At 57.4% G+C, this 18,486-nt stretch overlaps 2 protein-coding genes across 8 annotated transcripts; both read right to left on the bottom strand.

Moving 5' to 3' along the window:
- Positions 1–1,921: 1,921 nt before the first annotated feature.
- SAP25 (Sin3A associated protein 25) lies at positions 1,922–7,001 on the bottom strand. Of its 4 annotated transcripts, none has more exons than XM_059693646.1 (7): positions 6,879–7,001; positions 6,547–6,699; positions 6,240–6,340; positions 6,044–6,150; positions 5,813–5,966; positions 5,596–5,693; positions 1,922–5,514 (listed from the first exon to the last, which is right to left on the bottom strand). In XM_059693646.1, exons 2-7 carry the CDS (start codon positions 6,690–6,692, stop codon positions 5,224–5,226), a joined length of 897 nt encoding a protein of 298 aa, XP_059549629.1. In that variant the 5' UTR covers positions 6,693–6,699; positions 6,879–7,001; the 3' UTR covers positions 1,922–5,223. The 4 variants fall into 4 exon arrangements, with proteins under 4 accessions (XP_059549629.1, XP_059549630.1, XP_059549626.1 ...); XM_059693647.1 differs by having other exon boundaries at positions 5,596–5,654; XM_059693643.1 differs by having other exon boundaries at positions 1,922–5,693.
- A 101-nt stretch (positions 7,002–7,102) lies between these two features.
- Positions 7,103–18,368, bottom strand: LRCH4 (leucine rich repeats and calponin homology domain containing 4). 4 transcript variants are annotated; one of them, XM_059693636.1, is made up of 18 exons: positions 18,062–18,367; positions 14,182–14,326; positions 13,921–14,047; positions 13,630–13,735; positions 11,589–11,725; positions 11,333–11,448; positions 11,095–11,194; positions 10,770–10,860; positions 10,603–10,679; positions 10,424–10,485; positions 10,191–10,316; positions 9,983–10,051; positions 9,787–9,890; positions 9,582–9,665; positions 9,281–9,366; positions 8,943–9,080; positions 8,767–8,844; positions 7,103–7,458 (listed from the first exon to the last, which is right to left on the bottom strand). In XM_059693636.1, exons 1-18 carry the CDS (start codon positions 18,279–18,281, stop codon positions 7,354–7,356), a joined length of 1,971 nt encoding a protein of 656 aa, XP_059549619.1. In that variant the 5' UTR covers positions 18,282–18,367; the 3' UTR covers positions 7,103–7,353. The 4 variants fall into 4 exon arrangements, 3 of the variants coding, with proteins under 3 accessions (XP_059549619.1, XP_059549617.1, XP_059549620.1); XM_059693634.1 differs by lacking the exon at positions 7,103–7,458 and adding an exon at positions 7,832–8,466 and having other exon boundaries at positions 18,062–18,365; XM_059693637.1 differs by lacking the exon at positions 7,103–7,458 and adding an exon at positions 7,832–8,466 and having other exon boundaries at positions 13,630–13,752; positions 18,062–18,202.
- Positions 18,369–18,486: the final 118 nt, after the last annotated feature.

Here is an 18,486-nt window from a genome sequence, read left to right as displayed (position 1 = left end):
GCCAAGACTAGGACTGCCTCTCTTGGCAGCTTGGCTTCCTCTCTCCAGGTGAGTGGCAAAGAATGGAAAAATCCCTCACCTGACTAACCCCTGGGGCAATCCTGCATGGCTCTGCCTGGTAGTTGCAAATCTGAACCCCAGTGCACACACACCGTGGGGCTGGAGGGACTCAGAATGTGGAAATCCCATCCCACCATCCCATGGCTGTCCTGCACCTGGCAGAGGGATGCACAGGTGGACCCCTGTGCTTGGGAGTAGTGTTCTCACCCAGCAGAGCCGAGGTTCTGCCATTTCCTGTCCCAGGGGAGCAACTCAAGTTACCAGGGCAACAGGCTAGAATAAATCTTGTCTGGGTTAGGACAAGGGCGGTGTTGCTAGGGCAACTGATTAGGCCAATTTGACTCCAGGCTCTTTCTGTACCCAGCAGGCTAAATCACCTGGCACTGATAACCAACCCATCTACCACCACTACTTGCCCAGAACCCAGGCACTGAGATCCCTGCTGCTTCCTGTTTTATCTTTACCCACCATTTAAGGTGATCTAGAGCTGCTCTCTGACAGCAGCTGTGATTTCCCAGGACGGGGGTGTTGCAAGGTGGCTTGGTTGATGGGGAGTGGAAAGGAATAGGTATGACGAGACTCTCCTGTGGGTAGTTTCAAGTCAAACCTGTGGGAAAAGGCTCCAGGCCAGGGGCACAGCAGGTAGGCCCATGGGTGCCCTCCTCTTCAAGGCAGCACCCAGGCTGGGAAAGGGAGGGGCCTGCAGATGGTTTTTTTTGTCCCTGCCACTTTGCACATTGGCATCTGGTACATAGATGGCCTGACTAGGGACTATGGCCTTGAACATACTGTTTGGTGGCGACTTACAGACCCACACACCTGCCTCTCCCTGTGCACAACCTGAGCTGCCATTACCTCTCCTGCGTATTGATGGGGCTTCGCTGAGGGGGGAGGGGCACTTGGAAGTGGGCCTGGGCACCACCTGCCTGCTGGCTGGATACCGACCCTCAGGATGCTGGTTGGTCCCGTATCCCACTCCCAGTATCACCCTTAAAAGGTGTTTAAGGGCACCCGCCAGCTCCCATGCATCCTGCACCTTTGGCTCCTCCAGTACTCCAGCCCCTTCTTTCCAGGCCTGGGACATGGAAAAGCTCACTCTCCCTGCTCAGGCTGTCCTGGCCCTTGGACTAATCAGAAAAAAAAATCAGGTTCCCTTGCTCAGTACTCTTGTTACATCTTTTCCTGACTGCGCTCCTCCCCAAACACCATCTTTAATGGAGGCTACACTTGCCCTCTTTCTCTCCCTTCCCCTCAGCTCTTTGCTTTAGGTATCTTACTTTCCATGAGAGTGATATCATGAGGTCTTCTAAGGCCCCCATTGGTGTCAACTGCTGGTTTGTCCTGTAGAGTGTGCACTGACCAGTGCCATCTTTTCCCAAGATAGGTGGTCTATGGAAGAGGAGAAGTGAGTTGTAAAAATGTTTGAATTCCAGTCCTGGCCTGGTAGCTCAGTTAGAGCATCCTCTGATACTCCCAGGTTTCGGGTTTGATCCCCAGTCAGGGTACATAAAAGAATCAACCAATGAAAGCATGAATAAGTGGAACAACAAATAGATGTTTTTCTCCCTCTAAAATCAATTAAAAAAATTTCTGAATTCCAACCCCATCTCAAACCTCTCAGGAAACAAAGGGCAAAGGATACCCCCACCAGAGAGTCTGTACTGTGATCAGAGAACATTGCACATTCAGCTGGCCCGTGGTGGCATTTTTGGACTGTGGTGGGGAGAAGGGGCTGAGGTGATGGGGCAGCATGATGGAAATGCCCGTGAGACGGCCTTTTCCTCCATGGAACCTCCCTCCATGGTCTCTCGACCTGGATTCTGGTGGGTAGGGGCCAATCCACAAGTTTACTTATCCCAAGACCACAGAGAACCTCCAGCTCCTTGAAAGTCAGCACAACCCACCCAGTGCTGGTGGTCTGGTTCCTAGAATTACCTGGGAAGGAAGAGTACAAAACCAGTCCTGAGTGGGAAGGATATTGGACGGCTAGAACCAGAAGAGGGTGCTGCTGTAAGGGTGGTGGGGCTCCGCTGCAGGTGACTCAGGACTGCGGATCCCGCAGCCAGCACAATCACTGCTGACAGTTAGTTCCATGCTGCATTCACATTCGCCCCACCTGGTCACTTTCTCAGCAGTCAGTGCAAATCCATGGAGATGCCCCCACGCTCCCTACGCCTGCCAGAGCCCAGTCCCCAGTCCGAGCGGGTGGGGTGGAGACTGTCCCGACTGAAACTCCACTTCCACCACTGGGCTGGCGTCCAGCTCCTGGGGTGGGGAGTGATGAGCTGTTGGTGGAGAGGGGGGGAGGAGAGGAGGCGCGGGGAGCCTGCCAGGATCATCTCCGGAGACCAGGGTGTCCTAGTCATTGGGCAGGAACCCGGCCATAAGCTTCAAGTTGGGAGCTGGAGAGAGACGCTGGGCATCAAGACGGGTAGCAGCCACCTCTACCCACCCTGGCCTTTCCTCGGCCGTCTCACCCCCTCTGCTGGCCACTTTACTGCCTGTGGCCATAAGGAATCCCGGAGGCGGTCACCCCACGGGGACACAGAGTCCAAGTCGCTCGCCGTGCATCTGAGTCCACCGTGGCGTCGCAGCCACTTGCGGAAGCAGAAGTCCCAGCACCGCTGTGTCTCCTGCCCCGGGCAGAGCCGTCAAGACTCGAGTGTTACCAGAACGAGACGTTTGCGGGTGGAGCACCGCCCCAAATCAGCGTGAGCCTGCCGGGTGCGTGCACCAGCAGCCAGCGGTGGACGCGCACCAGGGCCGCCTGATTATCCTCCGCACATGTGACCGCAGCCTGGGCGTGGCGGGGACCAGCGAGGCAGAGCAGCAGGTGTGATGGGGCACCTTCCTCGAGGTGCCTGCAGCCACCGCAGTGAGGCCCAAGTTCGGGGTGGGCGGAGAGAATATGGGGGCCAGGGTCGGATAGTCATGGATTTGGTCTATCCATAGCCTCTCCCTGCTCTAGGTCACCGAAATCAATTTCAAATACTAAGCGTTTACACTTTATCAGTTCTCAGAGCACAGTGACTCCAACACACTTCCCCCCGCCCCCCTGCCTCCTGTGATCATCCAATTATCCTTCCAAGGTTCCAGTTCCCATGAGGATCCCAGGACCTGAATCCTCACTCCATGTCAGGATGTCTGGCCGGTGACACTGTGGCCCAAGGGGCTGAGGTGGACACGAGGCCTGGGCAAATGTCTACCACCTGTGCCTGGGTTTGGGGGTACTGAGCCTGCTGCAGAAACCCAAGGGCAGAGGTTCCAAGGACGCCCTGGCATCATTACCTGGGGTTCCTGCTCCCGTCCCTGCTCAGTGTGTGCTGCTGTGGCCATGCAGACTCCTCCTTCCTGAAACTCAGCCACTTGGGTGCCCACGCGGGTGCTGTGGCTACAAACAATAGATGTCATGGTGCCTGAAGCACTCATGAGACTGCCCTGGCCGCCATGAAGCGACTTAGGGGCGCTGGTGCCGGTGTCAGGACTGAGCCACTGCCAAGGGATCCTCTGATGAGCGCCTCCAGACGCTCTGTCCCCCAACCTCATGAGATCCGAGTCACCTGGGCCCAATCGAGGGGCCTGAGCTGTAGCAGGTGCCTGGGTGAGAGGAGCAAGCAAGCCACCCTCCAGACCCTGGGATGCTGGGGGCATCAGCCTCATACCCCATACCCGGAGGGTTAGAGAGGGGAGGGAGCCACATACCCAAGGGAGCTGGGAGTGACTGAGTCAATGGGAGCCCATGAGGGGTGGGGTGGCTACTTTATGATAGCACCTCCCCCCTCACCTTCCTTCTGCTGCCAACGCTGCTCTCCACCAGTTGCTCTAGGATTGGGGGGGGCACTAAGTGCCCATGAGCTGTTTTCCACCAGGTCCTCTTCCCCAAGCTCCCTGCCCCTTTTCCTACAAGCCAGGGCCAGGGAGCCAGGGCACAGGCTCCAAGGCCCCCATCCCAGCATTGGGGAGAGCTGGAGAGCAGGAGGGTATCCACCCAGTCCAACTAGCCCAGGAGTATGTGTGCACTGAGTACATGGCCCCAGACTACTTAGAAATGGACACTGCCATACTGGACCCCCTCAGCCAGCCACCTCAGCTAGTTGACCTGGACCTGATCCCTCCTCTGGAAGCATGAGGCAATGCCCCCAAGCCTATCACACACTGCCCCACAGCTACCCCAAATCAAGTCCCTACCCAAGAACCAACTCTGGAGGCAAGGGTGAGCGTCTGCCAGGTCTGTCTGACAGATGGAAAGTGAGATGAGGGGGAGAAAATGGCAAAGTTAGAATGTGTTCCCACAACTGAGGGGTTCTAAGGCACGGACACCCCCTAGGACGGGTGACCTACAGAGGCGCTGAGCTGCCCCTTCGGGCCCGCTGCCCACTCTGCCCCTTCCAGCAGTGGGAAGTCTTCAGGAGGAAGTTCCCCCAAGAAGTTGTATTCTTTTAAGGGAGAAAATTCTAGATCACTATCCTCCCTCCAAAAAAAATCCTACAAATTTCTGGTTTTCTCAGCCAAAGCTCTGATCCTGTTTCCCCGCAAAGTTATGCAGCATCAGTTCAGAGTCTCGGGGGAACCGTGGCTGCCACCCTTCCTCTGATGAGGACTCCGACAAGTACCTTTCCGTCCCCCCGACACACACACCTGCAGTGCCTGCCTGCGTCTCCAACAAACCAAAGAACTAACCCTCAACTCTAAGGATAAACTTCTGGGACCTCAGCGCAAGAAGGATGAAAGCACCAGGTATCTTTCCTTTGGTGTCCCCCAAAAGTGATGTGCCACCCTCTTACTCCCTAGATTGCCTCTCCCAATGTCAGCCACATGCTTACACAATCCTCCCTTTCCTGGGCCTGGCAGAGCTGATGGAATCCGTTTCTTATATACTCAGTCTGGGGAACTGTACTGCGGGGCCCCTCATTAACGGTGCCTTTCTTGGTCAGCCTGAAAAGGCCTTAGGCCCATGTATTCCCTCACCCCACTGTAGGGGGTGGCCAATGAGTAACAAGAATTTTAGGGGAGGACAGCCAAAGCTGCCATGGAGGAAGAGACCCCTATCCCTGCCTGAATGCCCCATTCTGTTTACCACAAGGAGCCTGTTTGCAAACCAACACATTTATTGTCAACAGAACCGCCTGAGAGAGTAGGGGGCCCATGATGCCCCCAGAGGTGCTATGGACAATTGGTTTCTGGGGTCTGTCGGAGAGATGGGTCAGTGCAGTGAGAACCACTGGGGCCTGCATGATCAGAAACGGGGTCTAGGGGATCAGAAGGGGGGGTGGGAGCTGCCGAGGAACCCGTGGAGCTAGGTCTTGGCTCCCCCTGGCTCATCTGCAGGAGGCCAGTGAGGGCGATCAGCTCAGGCCCACTGAGCCAGGTGGTGCAGCAGCCAGGGGACCGGGTGGGGCAGACCTGGGGGGACATGATAGGGGGTGGGAGCAGCAGCTTCAGAGAGCCCATCACCTGAGGAGAGAAGAGAGGGAAGTGTCTCCTCCCAAGCCCTGCAGGGAGGCTGAGAAAAGGCCAGGGCAGGAAAGTACCCACCTGCTGGGGGGCTTCAGGCAGGTACAAGGGAACACGCTGCCCAGGGGGCAGCAGAGGGTCTGAAAGAAAGACATCTTCACAGCACATCACCGGGAATCCTAGGGAGAAAAGCTGTTGGGGTGACAGGCTGGGTTTCCCATCCCATGGACCTCTGCACGGGTTCCCTACGAGCTCACGAAGCATTAGTCCGGAGTCTGAGGGGACCAAGGGAAGTTACCTGCATCCCTGGGTGCCTGCTCGCCATTCTGACGCACTGTTGCAGAAGTCAGGGGTCTGCGGTCCCTGCCTGAGGCTGCCTCGTACAGCGGCCAGAAGGAGGGATGACACAAAGTCCGGCTTGAGAAAGAGGCACCGGAAGCACAGCTGGGTCCCTGTGGAGGGTCAGGAAAGATCACTGGAGTATCCTTGCCCCACCCCGAGACCAGAGCCACAGGCACCCCCTACTCACCCACACCAGCTGAGAACAGGCTTTAGCCTCATAGTTGGGGTCCCATGGTGCCAGCAGGGTCATTCTCGAAGGGGCCACCCCCCAGGCCATCTGGGGAAAAAGGGGAACTGGGGGGGGGGGTAACTTGAGATTAAAACAGGCTCAGGAGTGGGTAAAAGGGTACTGAGGAGTGGAGGGGGCAAGGCCCAGCGCCTACCTGGGGGTCCCGGGTGCTGCTGGGCTACCAGGCCTGCGCGGGGCGGGGCCCGCCGCTGTCCTCTCCGGGTCCAGGAAGGCCTTGGGGCCCGGACCTGGGGGCTGGAGGTGGAAAGGCCCTGAGACGCCCCCGTCAGAGCTTCCCGCCTTCGCCTCCGAGTCTGAACACTCCCACGGCCAGGCCAAAGGTGCCCGGTGCGGAGGCCGAACATAACCACTGTTCGCCGGACCATGAGAGTCTGCACCCGCGGGACCCTCCAGCCCACGCGGACTTCCCGTAAGCGCCTCCCGCGTGCCGCGCCCCTCACCTGTCCTGTGGGGGGGCACCTGGCTCCCCCGGGGCTTTCCCTCCAGAGTTCCGAACCTTGCCGGGGTCACCGAACGGTGAGGGGCCCTGTTCCTCCGGCGCCTGCTCCTCGCCGGCGTCCCACCGTGGAAGGGGCCAGGGCAACATGCCGCGTCTGGGGGAGGGAAGGGCAGGGCCGCACCTCTGTGCCCGGCCCCTCGCTGCCCGGCCTCCCACCCCGTCTGCCTCGCCCTCCGTGGCGCCCACTCGGTCCCAGCCTCCCTCCGTGGTGGGCACCACCCTGTCTGTCCGGGTGAGTCCAGGCTGCCCGCCCACCTCGCCCACCGCACCCACCTCACCCGGCCTCGCAGCGACGCCAACACGCAGTGCGTTTCCGGCCACGTGGCACGCGCTCCCGCTGGGTCCCAGGGCGACCCCTGTTGGCGGGGGCGGGGGCTGCGCAGCCCGGCCTGCTTCCCAGGGCAGCGCGGAGCACAGGCCGCTTTAGACCCCCTTTCCCACAATGCATTGCTTTCACCACTCCTTCGCCGAGACACAGAGACTAGCGGCAACTCAGAGACCTTCCAGCTTCTTTATTGCACTTGACACAACATCCGATGCCCATCTTCCATCCCAGACCCTCAGTCACACTCAGAGGAACCCAGGCGCCCGGCCGGGCAGGCCGGCTTCCAACCCAACGGGGTGCCCGAGGAACAGGGCCGGCTGGCGAGGCGCCCTCCCCGGTCCTCTCTAGGGCAGGGCCCAGGCGTGGCTGTCTTCTGTTCCGGGATCCCAGGCCGGTGGCGGCCCTGTGCCCCTACCTCAACCCCTAAGACTGCTCCAGCAGTGCGTGGACGACAGCAGCGATGTAGGGGAGGCCCCTTCCTGGGGCCCCCTCCTCTTCCAGGATGTGGTGGGGCTGGCACAGGGACTCCTGGGGGGAGGGGCCCAGATGAAATCCCCGTGTACCTTTTCCTCTGGGCTTCCCAGCCCTTGGTAGAGGGCAGGGGGGAGACACCCTAAAGGGGCCTGGTCAAAGGAAGCTGACAGGATGGCCCTTAAAAATGTAGGTGAGGTCAGGGGCACCCTGGACATGGTTTGGGACAAATGAGATGCAAAGAAGCTGCCAGCAGATATCAGAAGGGAGATGACACAGGGGCCACGGCTCATAGGGGAGGAAAGACCTGTCATTTCCAGAGGAAAATGCTGGAGTAGGCAGGCTGGCACATAGAGCCCAATGGGTACTGCCAGGACTGGGCCTGGCCACAGTAGGAGCAGACGGAAACACACACACACACACAGGCAGCCACAGTCTGTACAATTTATACATGAGATGGGGACCCAGACTGGGCCTTGCATCTCCTACAAATATAGAGTTCTCTCTACAAAATATAGATAATTTAGCCCCCAATATTGGGGGTGGGGAGTAGGGGGTGGAGAGAGAGTGAAAATAGGAAGGTTAAGATCCACCCCCTCTGGGGGAGCAGAGTGGAGCAGAGGGCAGGGCTGGGTGGGAGAAGGCATGAAGGCACCATCAGCACTGAGATGGGAGGGGCCAGAGGCTGGGTGCCCAGGATCTGGGGGTACCAGAGTGGGGCCTCTGAGGTCAGTGTTTGTGAAGGGAGGAGGGTTCACTAGTGTCTTTGGTAGGGGCTGAAGGCACCACTGGTGGGCATGGGGGTTGCACAGGAGTCTTATAAATAGAAATAGGGCAAGGTGGTGGGGGAAGGGGTGACTTCAGGTCCTAGGAACCCAGGAGTTGAGTGTAGACGACATAGAGCAGCAGCATGAGGACCACGTAGAAGAGGATGAAGCCGCCCAGACCAGAGGGGGGCCAGAGCGGTGGGGGGGCCCTGCCCCCCACCCGCTTCACGGCCTCCAGGGTGGTCCACAGCCCCTGGGCGGTGCCCTGGAGGAGATCCGAGGGCGAGCACAGGTCAGCCTGGGAAGGGAGAGTAGGACAGATGGACAAGGACAAAGGGCAGACATCATCAGCAGCAGCAAGACAATTCTTTCCACCCCCCTGCCCTCACATGCCAGGGCCAGAGCCGTGCCAACATGCAGAGTGCAGGGAAGAGGCATGCAGGGAAGGGAGACATGCAGGACAGGGACTTCCTTCTGGGGACCACATGCTCCCTGTGAATGGAGCCCTGCCATCCATGCAAAGGGTTCAACTAAGCCCAGAATGCTACCACTCTTTATAGCAGACCAGCCCCAGGATTCTGAGATCAACCCTCCATACCTCAGGCACCCCCATTTTTCGACAGGCTTCTAAGAAACTCTCCACATTCTTCCGAGACTTGAGGGTACTGAGTTTTGGCTGGGGATGTGTGAGAAAGGAAAAAAGATGAGATTAAGGGAGGGGCCACAGGAGTCCCCTATCCCGTTCCCTCCTTCCCACGCTGGGCCCCAACTAACCACAGCAGGTGAGGGCACATGAATGAAGGGCACAGAACGGGGCCTCAGCTGGTTGGCCAGCTGACAGAGGATGACGCCATTGGCCAGAGCTTCTGCCAGGTCCTCAGGCAGGGGCCGCTGCAGCCGCGACTCAAGGACCTGAAAGGCAGGGAAAGGAGGAAGATGGGGGGGGGGGGGGGGGGGATGAGAACGTCAGAGTCAGCAGGGAGCTCCAGCCTGCATCTCCTGTCCTCAGCCAAAGCACCAGGGTGGACAAAGAGGACATTGAGGGAGGCCAGGAAACCAGGAGGTACCATGCTGAGTCCAGGCCCCACTCATGCAGATCCCACCTCTCTTACCTGGCGTAATTGAGCCATCAGCTCCTTCTCGTCCAGAAGCTGGGGGGATCGCCGAGGTCTCAAGACAGAGTCTGGTGAGGAAGGACCTGGAGAAAAGGAGGGTGTGGGGCTGTCTCTACTACCACTGTAGACTTTGTAGCTGGATTACAGTGTCTGGCACACACATCTCCTGTCTCTGTGTTTGTGGGATTTTCAACACAAAGAGACAATTGACCAGAGAACTCCCAGGCCAGCGGGTGACTGCAGCCTGGGGGTTAGTGCTGCATTAGCACTGGGTTAGTACTGGGGAGGGGAGACCCACCTGAGCCACTCTGAGAGGAAGAACGGAAGAGGAAGCTATTTGGTCTCTGGATGGAGCCGAGTGGCCGAGGAGCAGGTGCTGTCACTGGGGAACAGAGGCAGGGGACAGGGGCAGGTGAGAGACATCCCCTCGGTGTCCCACTCTTCCCTCAGGCTACCCCTCACACACACAAGCCCACTCCCTCTTCCCCAAGCCCCTGTCACACCTGGTCCACCTATAGGAAGGGACTCCTGAGAGGTGGGGGCTGAGACAGGAGCTCCCTGTCCCCCTGAAGCTCCCAGTTGGGTGGCACTGGACTTGGGCATGCCGCTGAGGAGACAGAATGGGAATTAGAAGGGATGGTCAGGGGGAAGGAGTGCAAGGAGAGGGCTCAGGGAGGTGCAGTCTGGGAGGACACATACTTGTAAGTGGCCTGCGTGGACAAGGCTGTAGCACCTCCACCAGGAGCCCTGACCCCCAGCTTCAGAAAACTAGAAAGTGAAGGAAGAGATGTGGGGTCAGCAGTGTTAGGCAGGGGGCTGCCAACCCTGAGGGGCAGAGTAGCTCAGGAGGGCTCATTTCCACTCATTTCCAGGGCCCACCACCTGCCAGTAGCTCCTGTGCCCACACCTGTCCTTCCTGAGGGCCCCACACGCTCCACTCTGTTGTTGTTGCTGCTGCTGCCTCCGCTCACGCTCCTGCCACAGCTGCAAAGTGTCCGGGCGGCGCCGTTCCTCTCCAGACAGTTCCTCCCGCCTGAAGGGGCAAAGGCGGGATGAGAGGGGTAGAGGAGGTCAGGGAAGAGAGATGGTGCAAGGAGACTGAGCAAAGAAAGGAGGTGCCAGCTCAAGTGGCTCTGGTACCTGCTGCTTGGTGCCCTCTCCTTTTCCCCTGCTACAGCGCTTAATTCTGGTGGCTGCTGCTCCTGAAGAAAGAACAGAAGGAGGAACTGAGGGAGACCTGATCTCCAAGCCTGCACTGGCCACCCCCTCCAGCTCTCCTCTCACAGCAGATCGACAGTGGACAAGGGCTAGCCCCTCACCTTGGCAGCACCTCGCTCTTCATCCTCCCCAGGCATGTGGCTGTCAATGAAGTCAATCTGCTCAGCGTCTCCATCAGCTGGAGAGGCAGGACACGTCAGCAAGCAGATGGGGGCCTTCAGGCTTGTCCATTCCCCTCAGTCCCAGGGCCCCTGACGCCACCACTCACCACAGCCATCCTCCTTCCGCTCCCTGGGCCCCCGAGGCTCCCGGGCCAGCTCCGATATCCGGAACGACAACTCCGAAAAGTCATCAGTTGACTGTAAATGCAGAAATACAGAGATGAAAGACAGCTGGGGACTCATGGGTTCAGGGCCTTGGGGTCCGCTGCTAAGCCAGCCATTCCCCAGGATACTTGGGCAAGGGAAGGAAGAAGACAGCTCCAGCCGCCATCTGTCACTCTGAGATTTAGAGGTAAAAGGCAAAGGGTCCTGGCTCAGAGGTTCTCCTCCAGGACTGAGATCACCAATGTCCCTTGGAAAGGAGGCACTTACCTCATTTCCAGACCACCTCTTGCTGCCACTGTCAACACTGTGGAAGCCTGAGTCCAGCCCGCCATCGTACCGACGTCCCGGAAATAAGTCCTCAGCTGGGCTGGGGCCAGCCAGGAAGAGCTGGTCAGTCCTATACTGGGCAGCAACCCCCTGCCCATCCTCCCTCTGGAAACCATGGGGACACTGGTGCCAGGAAGGGGTATTAGGGATCCAGGCTCCCTTCCCCACCCTTATTTACCAGGGGCTAAAACTCGGGGGGCGGGAAGGGGCCAGGTCCCCCAGTGCAGCGCCCCCACGCCGCCCAGCCTCTGTTGACAAGTACTTGAAGATGTGAAGTTTCCCCTTCAGGCAGATCTAAGTGTGAAGATGAGCATGAAAGGAGTTAGGGAAAAGCAGGGGGCATTCCAGATCCTACTTGGCTACCAAAGGGACCCACCCACACTCCCGCCCAATCTCAACCCTATCTCCAATGTCCGCCCCAGGCCACCTCTTACCTGGGCAGGTGGGCTTTGCAAGGGGTTGCTGTCCAGAAGAATGACCTGCAGGTGCCTGAGGCGGCAGAAGGAGACCGGGATGCGGGAGATGCGGTTACAGGAAAAATCCAGGCGGACAAGAGGAAGGTCCCCCAGCTCTGAGGGTGGGTGAAGATAGAGTCAGGAGTAGGCCCAAGGGCTCACTTCCTCTACTCTCTGCTGTGGCCTGGCTGGCTGAGGGCACTATCTAAGAACAGTCTCCCTGTTCCTCTTCCTGCTCAAATATGGCCCACCTTCATGCCTCCCTCCCCCATCAACTACAGCTCAGGCCCATCCCAGGTGCTTCCTCCATTTCTCCTCCCTGCCCACTCCCCACTCCATCCACTCCTTCTTTCTCAAGTGACCATCACAAGCCCCAAATCAGACCAACGTTGATACCGTGTTGCTCAAAAACTTTCCATGACTTGCAGCTGGGGTTGCTGAGGGTAAGTGAGCTGTGCCCCACACAAAGGTACCCGGGCAGGAGGGGCTGCAATCCCACCTGCACTTCACTAGCGAAGCCCTGCCCCCTGGGTGAGACTGTGCTTGCCCACAGGTAGGGGTACCTTTGTCTGATCTGGCTCAGCCCATGTTTCCCATCTCACTGCCCATCCTCATACCGCACCAGATAACCCTTCAGCCCCTTGACTTCTGGGCCTTTCCACATGCTGTTTTGCTCAATAGGAGAATGCCACTGTTCTGTCCACACATCTTTCAAGGTTCAGCTCATCACCTTCTCCATGCAACCTTTCCAACATTAAGTTGGAATCCATTGCTCCTTCCTCTGTATCCCAGGACATTTTGCTGGGGTCTCTTTTATGGCCCAGATAGAGCTTATTTGAACCCCTACTGACTTAGAAGAGGGCCAGCATAGCAGTAAGGGGAAGCCCAGAGGAAATGGAATGACCACCTGACTCCTGTCTCTTGTTCTTCAAAACCAAGGTTAGCATGGCACAGGTCCTTTCTGCCGAGCACTTTCTAACCGCATCCATGCTGGGCCAGGTTTACTCCCACCCACACGCTTTGCACATGGGGTTCCCTCTGCCGAGGCTGCAGAGGGTGGAGAACTCTCCTTCAATGGTCAACTCCTACTGCACCTCTGGAGCAAAACCTTCTTCAAGTTCCCAGTAGAGCCAGTGCCTCCCTGTGTAGCTCCTGTAGCTCTCTAAGTATCCTGTTCTAGAATTTCGTCCTGCTTCTCTCCATTAAATTAAGATTTAATTAAGCCATTACATTTTAAGAGATGGCCCCAGATCTGAGTGACGTCACTCACATTTACCTGGTCCCCAGTAAAGCACAGGGAACACATATACAAAACAATGCTGGCGGAATAAAAGAAGGTGTGGCTGCTTTGGAGCAGAAGCTATCAAATGCGGGGTGCATCACAATTAGCTCATTAAAATGGAGCTGCTTCAGACCCAGCATGTGGCCCCACTGACTCAGACTCTCTGGGGAGGAGGTGCAGGGCGTCATCTGACTCAGGTGTTTGAGAACTCCCACTGGGGTGAGTGGTGACACAGGATAACCTTAAAGGCCCTTCTGACCTTGAGATTCTACAGCAGGGGTCCTCAAACTACGGCTCCGCGGGCCACATGCGGCCCGCCGAAAACATTTATCCGGCCCGCCGGGTGTTTTTGCCGCCGCTGCCTGTCCTGCTTAGCAGCCGACTCGTCCCAGGCCCGCAGTGCGCCTGTGCGGAATGTCTGAGGGACAGTGAACTGGCCCCCTGTTTAAAAAGTTTGAGGACCTCTGTTCTGCAGGGTACCAATGCACTCACCTACTCCCCTTGCTGCATCTTTTCCCACATTTGTAAAATAGAGCAAATAACCCATGTCTGGCCAGCTTCAGAGGGATGCTGGTCAAGAACAAATAAAATAATTTGGTTTGTTTGATACAATGCAAAACCCTGGTCAACTAAGCATTATTTTTCTGTGGAAGATTCCCTTTCTCTAACTTTTCTCTAAGTTCTGTCTGTCTCTCTCTCTTTCTCCACCCCCCACCTCCAATTCTTCATTTTCCTTACCATCAGGCAGGGTGCTGAGCTGGTTCCTCCGAACATTGAGATCCCGCAAGGAAGGGAGGCTGCACAGCTCTGTGGGGAGGGACTGCAACTCATTGCTGCTCACATCCTGGAATGAGGAAAAAACTAGGAAGAAGCCACAAGACCAAGAGCTGTCTCCTGTCTCTGGTCACCTCCTTTAGTCTGGGCCTCACCCCTAGGGCACATTCTGCCTTTCCTTAACTTCTCCCCCCCAAAAAGGTCCCTGGTGCCTGGCTCTCCAGTCCCTCTTCTCGCCCTGCTCCCCATTCTCACAAGCTGCCGAAGGCTTCCCAAGGTGCTGATGTCGGGAGGCAGGGCTCCCAGTTTGTTGTTGCTGACAATGAGGACCCGCAGGGGCAGCTGGCAGATGTAGGACGGCAGCGATGACAGCTGGTTTCGGCTGTGGAGGGAAGAAAGGCAGTGGGTTCACTCCCCAGGCAGAGCATCCCGGTGTGGCCCTCCTCTAAGGGTCACCAGGAGGGTCACCCAGGGTACTGTACACTGGTGCACCCTCCCCTGGCCCTGCCTCCTTACCTGAGGTTGAGGTAGGTGAGGGCTGTGAGATTCCCCAAAGCTGGGTTCAGGCATCTCAGGCAATTGTGGTAGAGGCTCAGGCCCTCCAGGGACACCAGCTGGCACGCTGCCTCTGGCACCTCGGGGAACCGGTTCCGGGACAGGTCTACGGGAAACAAGTGTCGGGAGAGCTGTGGAGAGGCCCAGCCTGGACAGGAGGACCTTGAACTTCTCCAGAGCCAGATGCCCAGCCCTCTACCTTCCCAACAGACCTGAAGAATCGGGCCTATAAACCTGGGCTACCTGGAGAGAGAACAAAGCCTTCTGCAAACTGGAGCACATTCCAAGAACGGCCAGAATGGCAAAGGGAAGGCAAAGGCCTTAGGGTCACTGGACTGGAGAAACTCAGGACTAGGGGTGTGGGATCAAGCCATGGATGCTGTTTTCAAACAAACAATGAAGGGTTATACTGGAATGGTGGCTGGATTCTATAACTCTTGTGGTTTCCTCTTGCTCTGTGATGCCAGGAGAGGTGGAAGGCAAAGATCATAGCAGAGTGCTAGTACTCCAAAGAAAATAGCAGTGTGATGAACTGGGAGGCTAAGATAAGAATATGGACAATCTCTGGGAGAGACCACTGAGAAAGCCCATCTCAACCTGTGTTCAGTCCGGGGGAAAACCAAGGGTCATTACAGCCTGGCTCTAGAATGAAGGCTCCCAACTCTGGACAACGGTTTCTCAGCAGCCCCTGGGAGCAGCAAACCAGGTCCAAGGGTCTATGAAGCCACAGACTGCCGAGGACCAGGAAGGGCAATCAGCCAAGCTGGCGGTGGGAGCTGGAGTCCTCTGGTCCCTCCCGTCCAGACGCACGTTCTTTGGGGCTCACTCATTCCACCCTGATAGCCCTGCCAGCCTTCTTCTGCTTCCTCTCTTATTGCCCAGACTTCAAGCAAGCACCCCCTTTGCCTGTGTCTTGAACACAGCGACTAGTGGAGAGGATGGGAAGGGGGCAGAGTCTTTTACTGCCACTTTAACTCAAGTGGTGGCCTGCCAGTGCAATGCAAGGAATCAGGCATTTTGGGTTCCCATCAATATGGAGACACTCACTGCTTAAACCTCTGTGCCTGGGTTTATGTTTCTTCTGCTGGCCTGTACTGGGAGGGCCCAGGGCCTGCTGGGGGAAGTCCTGAGCAGCAGTACTTGGGAGAACTTCTTAAATGGCCTTCCCCAGGGAAGAGTGAGCAAAAGCTGAGGGGAGGAGAATCTGGGATATAGCCCCCAAGGAAATGGGTCTTGTGACAGGAAATGAATCTGTCCGGTTCTGTCTCTGGTGGGCCTTGTGTTTGCCTGAGCGGACGACAGCCTAATGCCCCAGGAATCCTTCTCTCTCCCTCTCTGCTCCCAACCTCGGTGCACACAGACCTGTCACAGGAAAAGACAGTTCCAGATAGGGTGGGAGGGCCAAATGCTGTCCTCTCACTCTCACACTCCCCTTGCCTTTCTCTGCATCCACCAAATCTGTGTGCACACACACATATGGATGAAGGGAGAGAACAATTGATGATGGGGCAGGCAGGTGGCAGGGCCAAACGCTAGGAGCGGAAGGGAGCCCAGGCAGGAGGAGGGAGGGCACAGAAGGCACAGGATGTGGTCTGTGAGAGAATGAGCTGCACTTCTCCTTTGTGAAAGTGGCCCCTCCTCCCATCTCAGGAGTCATCCTGCTATCAGGCACCAGGAATGAAGTCCAGGGGATATCAGGGGCCTATGCCATAGGTAACATGCATGGAAAATACTGTTTCAGAAAGAGCTGGGAAAGCAGGAGAAGTTCAAACTTACTCCGGCATGAGTGGTGAAGCTTTTAGCCTGGGTTGGAGGGCAAGGAGGTGTGGAGGGCAGGGTATGGGCAATACTATGTTTTTGTCACTTCCCCTTTCCACCCCAAGCTACAGGCACCCTGCTTGAGAAGAGGGGACGGAAAAGAGAGTTCTGAACAAGATAGACCCCACCTGGCCTAGAATCTGGGCCCTGAAAGTTCTGAGAATTCCTGCCTGGAGAGCAGGCAGAGAGGGGTTCTCAGGAAGCTGAGATTTCCCCGCTTCACCACACAAGCTCACTCACAAGGGAACTGGCTGCACCCTGAGCCAGAATGCCGGGGGAGGAGACTGGGAGGGGGGAGAGCTAGGAGGATCAGGGAGTTCTTGGTAGTTTTCCCCAGGAGTCCACTCACTGAAACAGAGCCCTAAGGAAGTAAAGAATAACATTTGGTCTTTGTCAAAAAATAAGCAAGGGGGAGGGGAAAGAGAAGACATTGAGTGTCGCACAGCTGCTGAGGTCAATCTGGAGCTTGGGGGTTAGGAGACTCGGGGAGACAGAGAGGACGGCTCCTGGGGCTCACCCATTCCCTGAACTCACTCCCTGCAAAGTGGGCAAGTTAGTGTACCCAGCAACCCAAGAAAGCTGGAAAGGTTTAAACTGGTTCTCCCCGGGACAGTGGGAAAGAGAGTATGTCCGTGCCCACTTGAGTGCTTGCAGGTGAGCAGGCACCTGCTAGAGGAGAAATGCAGTCCAGGGGCAGTGTCAACAGGAGGACACTCTCATCCAGTCCCAAGTCCCACCCTGGGCTAGGCTGGGGTGTGGCTTCGGGAATGCAGTCCTCCTCCCTCGTTCCAACACACACACACACACACACACACACACACACACACACACAGCTGCCAGCCCGAGGTCGTCTCCAGAGCAGCTGAGGCCTGACTCACCTGTCACAGTGGAGTCCCCCAAACCCCACCATCAACAGACACCAGGGAAGCATGATTAGAGGGATCCTGCGATGGGGAGTGGAAGGATAGTCAGACAGTCTCTAGGTTTCCAGCACTCCTAGCAAGGAGATAAGATTTTCCTTCCTGCCGTAACCGGTTTGGCTCAGTGGATAGAGCGTCGGCCTGCGGACTGAAAGGTCCCAGGTTCGATTCCAGTAAAGGGCATGTACCTGGGTTGTGGGCACATCCCCAGTGGGCGTTGTGCAGGAGGCAGCTGATCGATGTTTCTCTCTCATCGATGTTTCTAACTCTCTATTCCTCTCCCTTCCTCTCTGTGAAAAATCAATAAAATCTATTAAAAAAAAAAAGATTTTCCTTCCTTTTAGCAATTGCCTCAAGTCTCTCCCCCTGGGGAAAGCAGAAACAGAAATGGGGATTCTAGAGTCCCTATGAGGTCACGGGCTCCATAGTGACCTCACACACGCAGGAAGGAAAAGGACTCAGATAAGGGGGTCAGGAATAAGGAGGAAGAATTGGGGAGCAGAGGGGAGATGAAAGATTTGCTTCTTTCCCACAGGCGGGCTGGGTGAAGAGTGGAGAGGGCCCGGGACCTTAGAGGGCGGGACTGCGAGCAAAGCAAGCAGAAACATTGCGTCGTTAGGGACAAATCCATGGGAAGGAGGTCCTAAGTCTGCTCGGATCTCGGTGGAACGGGGACGGAGTTGCAGACGATGTGGAGGAAGAGAAAGGAGTCACTAGAGGGGTTCATGGGGGCTCCTTTATGGAACGATCAGAACTGAGGTTGGAAAAAAAAAAAAGCAGGCCAATAAGCCAACCAGGTAAGAGGAGGGACCATTCTACAGGTGGGCCAATATGCAAATAAAGAGAAGCGGAGGGGGTGGGGTGGAAAGGGGATCACAACATTCGGCCAGGAACGCTGGGCTTTCCAAGAAAACGAGAAACGCGCGCATCGTCTGGTGGTTCTTAAGGAGGGGAGGGGGCGATCGCAGATTCATGCCCATCGGCGGGTCGAGAACGCGGACGGCCGAGGGGAGTGCCAGCCTCCTCGGCCCCGGAGCAGGGAGCAGGGGGGCGGGGCAATGCAAATGAGGGTCCCGGCCGGGCGCTCGGCCGGGTGCACTCACCAGCCTGGGTGATGTCTGACAGGTCGTAGCTGCGGGCCGCGCCCCGGGGGAAGTGCTTCAAGCGCCGGTTGGACAGGTTCAGGGTCCCGGTAGCCACGGCCTCCTCGAGGGCCCGCTCTGCACTGCGGCTCCCCGGCAGACCCAGAGATCCTGGAACGGAGGTCGTGGCCGCCGCCTCCTCACCCCCGGCGGCAAATGAGGCCGCGATCGCCGCCGCCATCCGCTCCGGGCGGCTACCGTTGCCTGACTGACGGGACCGGCCGTCCCTTCCCCCCCTCCCCTCCTTGGAGCCGCCGTAGTTACTTCAAGGGGGAGGAAGTGGGACCAGAGGCCCGGTGGACCAATCGCGGTCCCGAGCATCGGAAGTGGCTAATCAGAACCCGCCGGGGGGGTGGAGACTCCGGCGCTGGAGTGAGGCGAGCGAA

The sequence above is a fragment of the Myotis daubentonii genome, chromosome 4 (genome assembly GCF_963259705.1).
Source record: "Myotis daubentonii chromosome 4, mMyoDau2.1, whole genome shotgun sequence".
Lineage (NCBI taxonomy): Eukaryota > Metazoa > Chordata > Mammalia > Chiroptera > Vespertilionidae > Myotis > Myotis daubentonii.
This window is presented reverse-complemented; position numbering and strand designations above follow the sequence as displayed.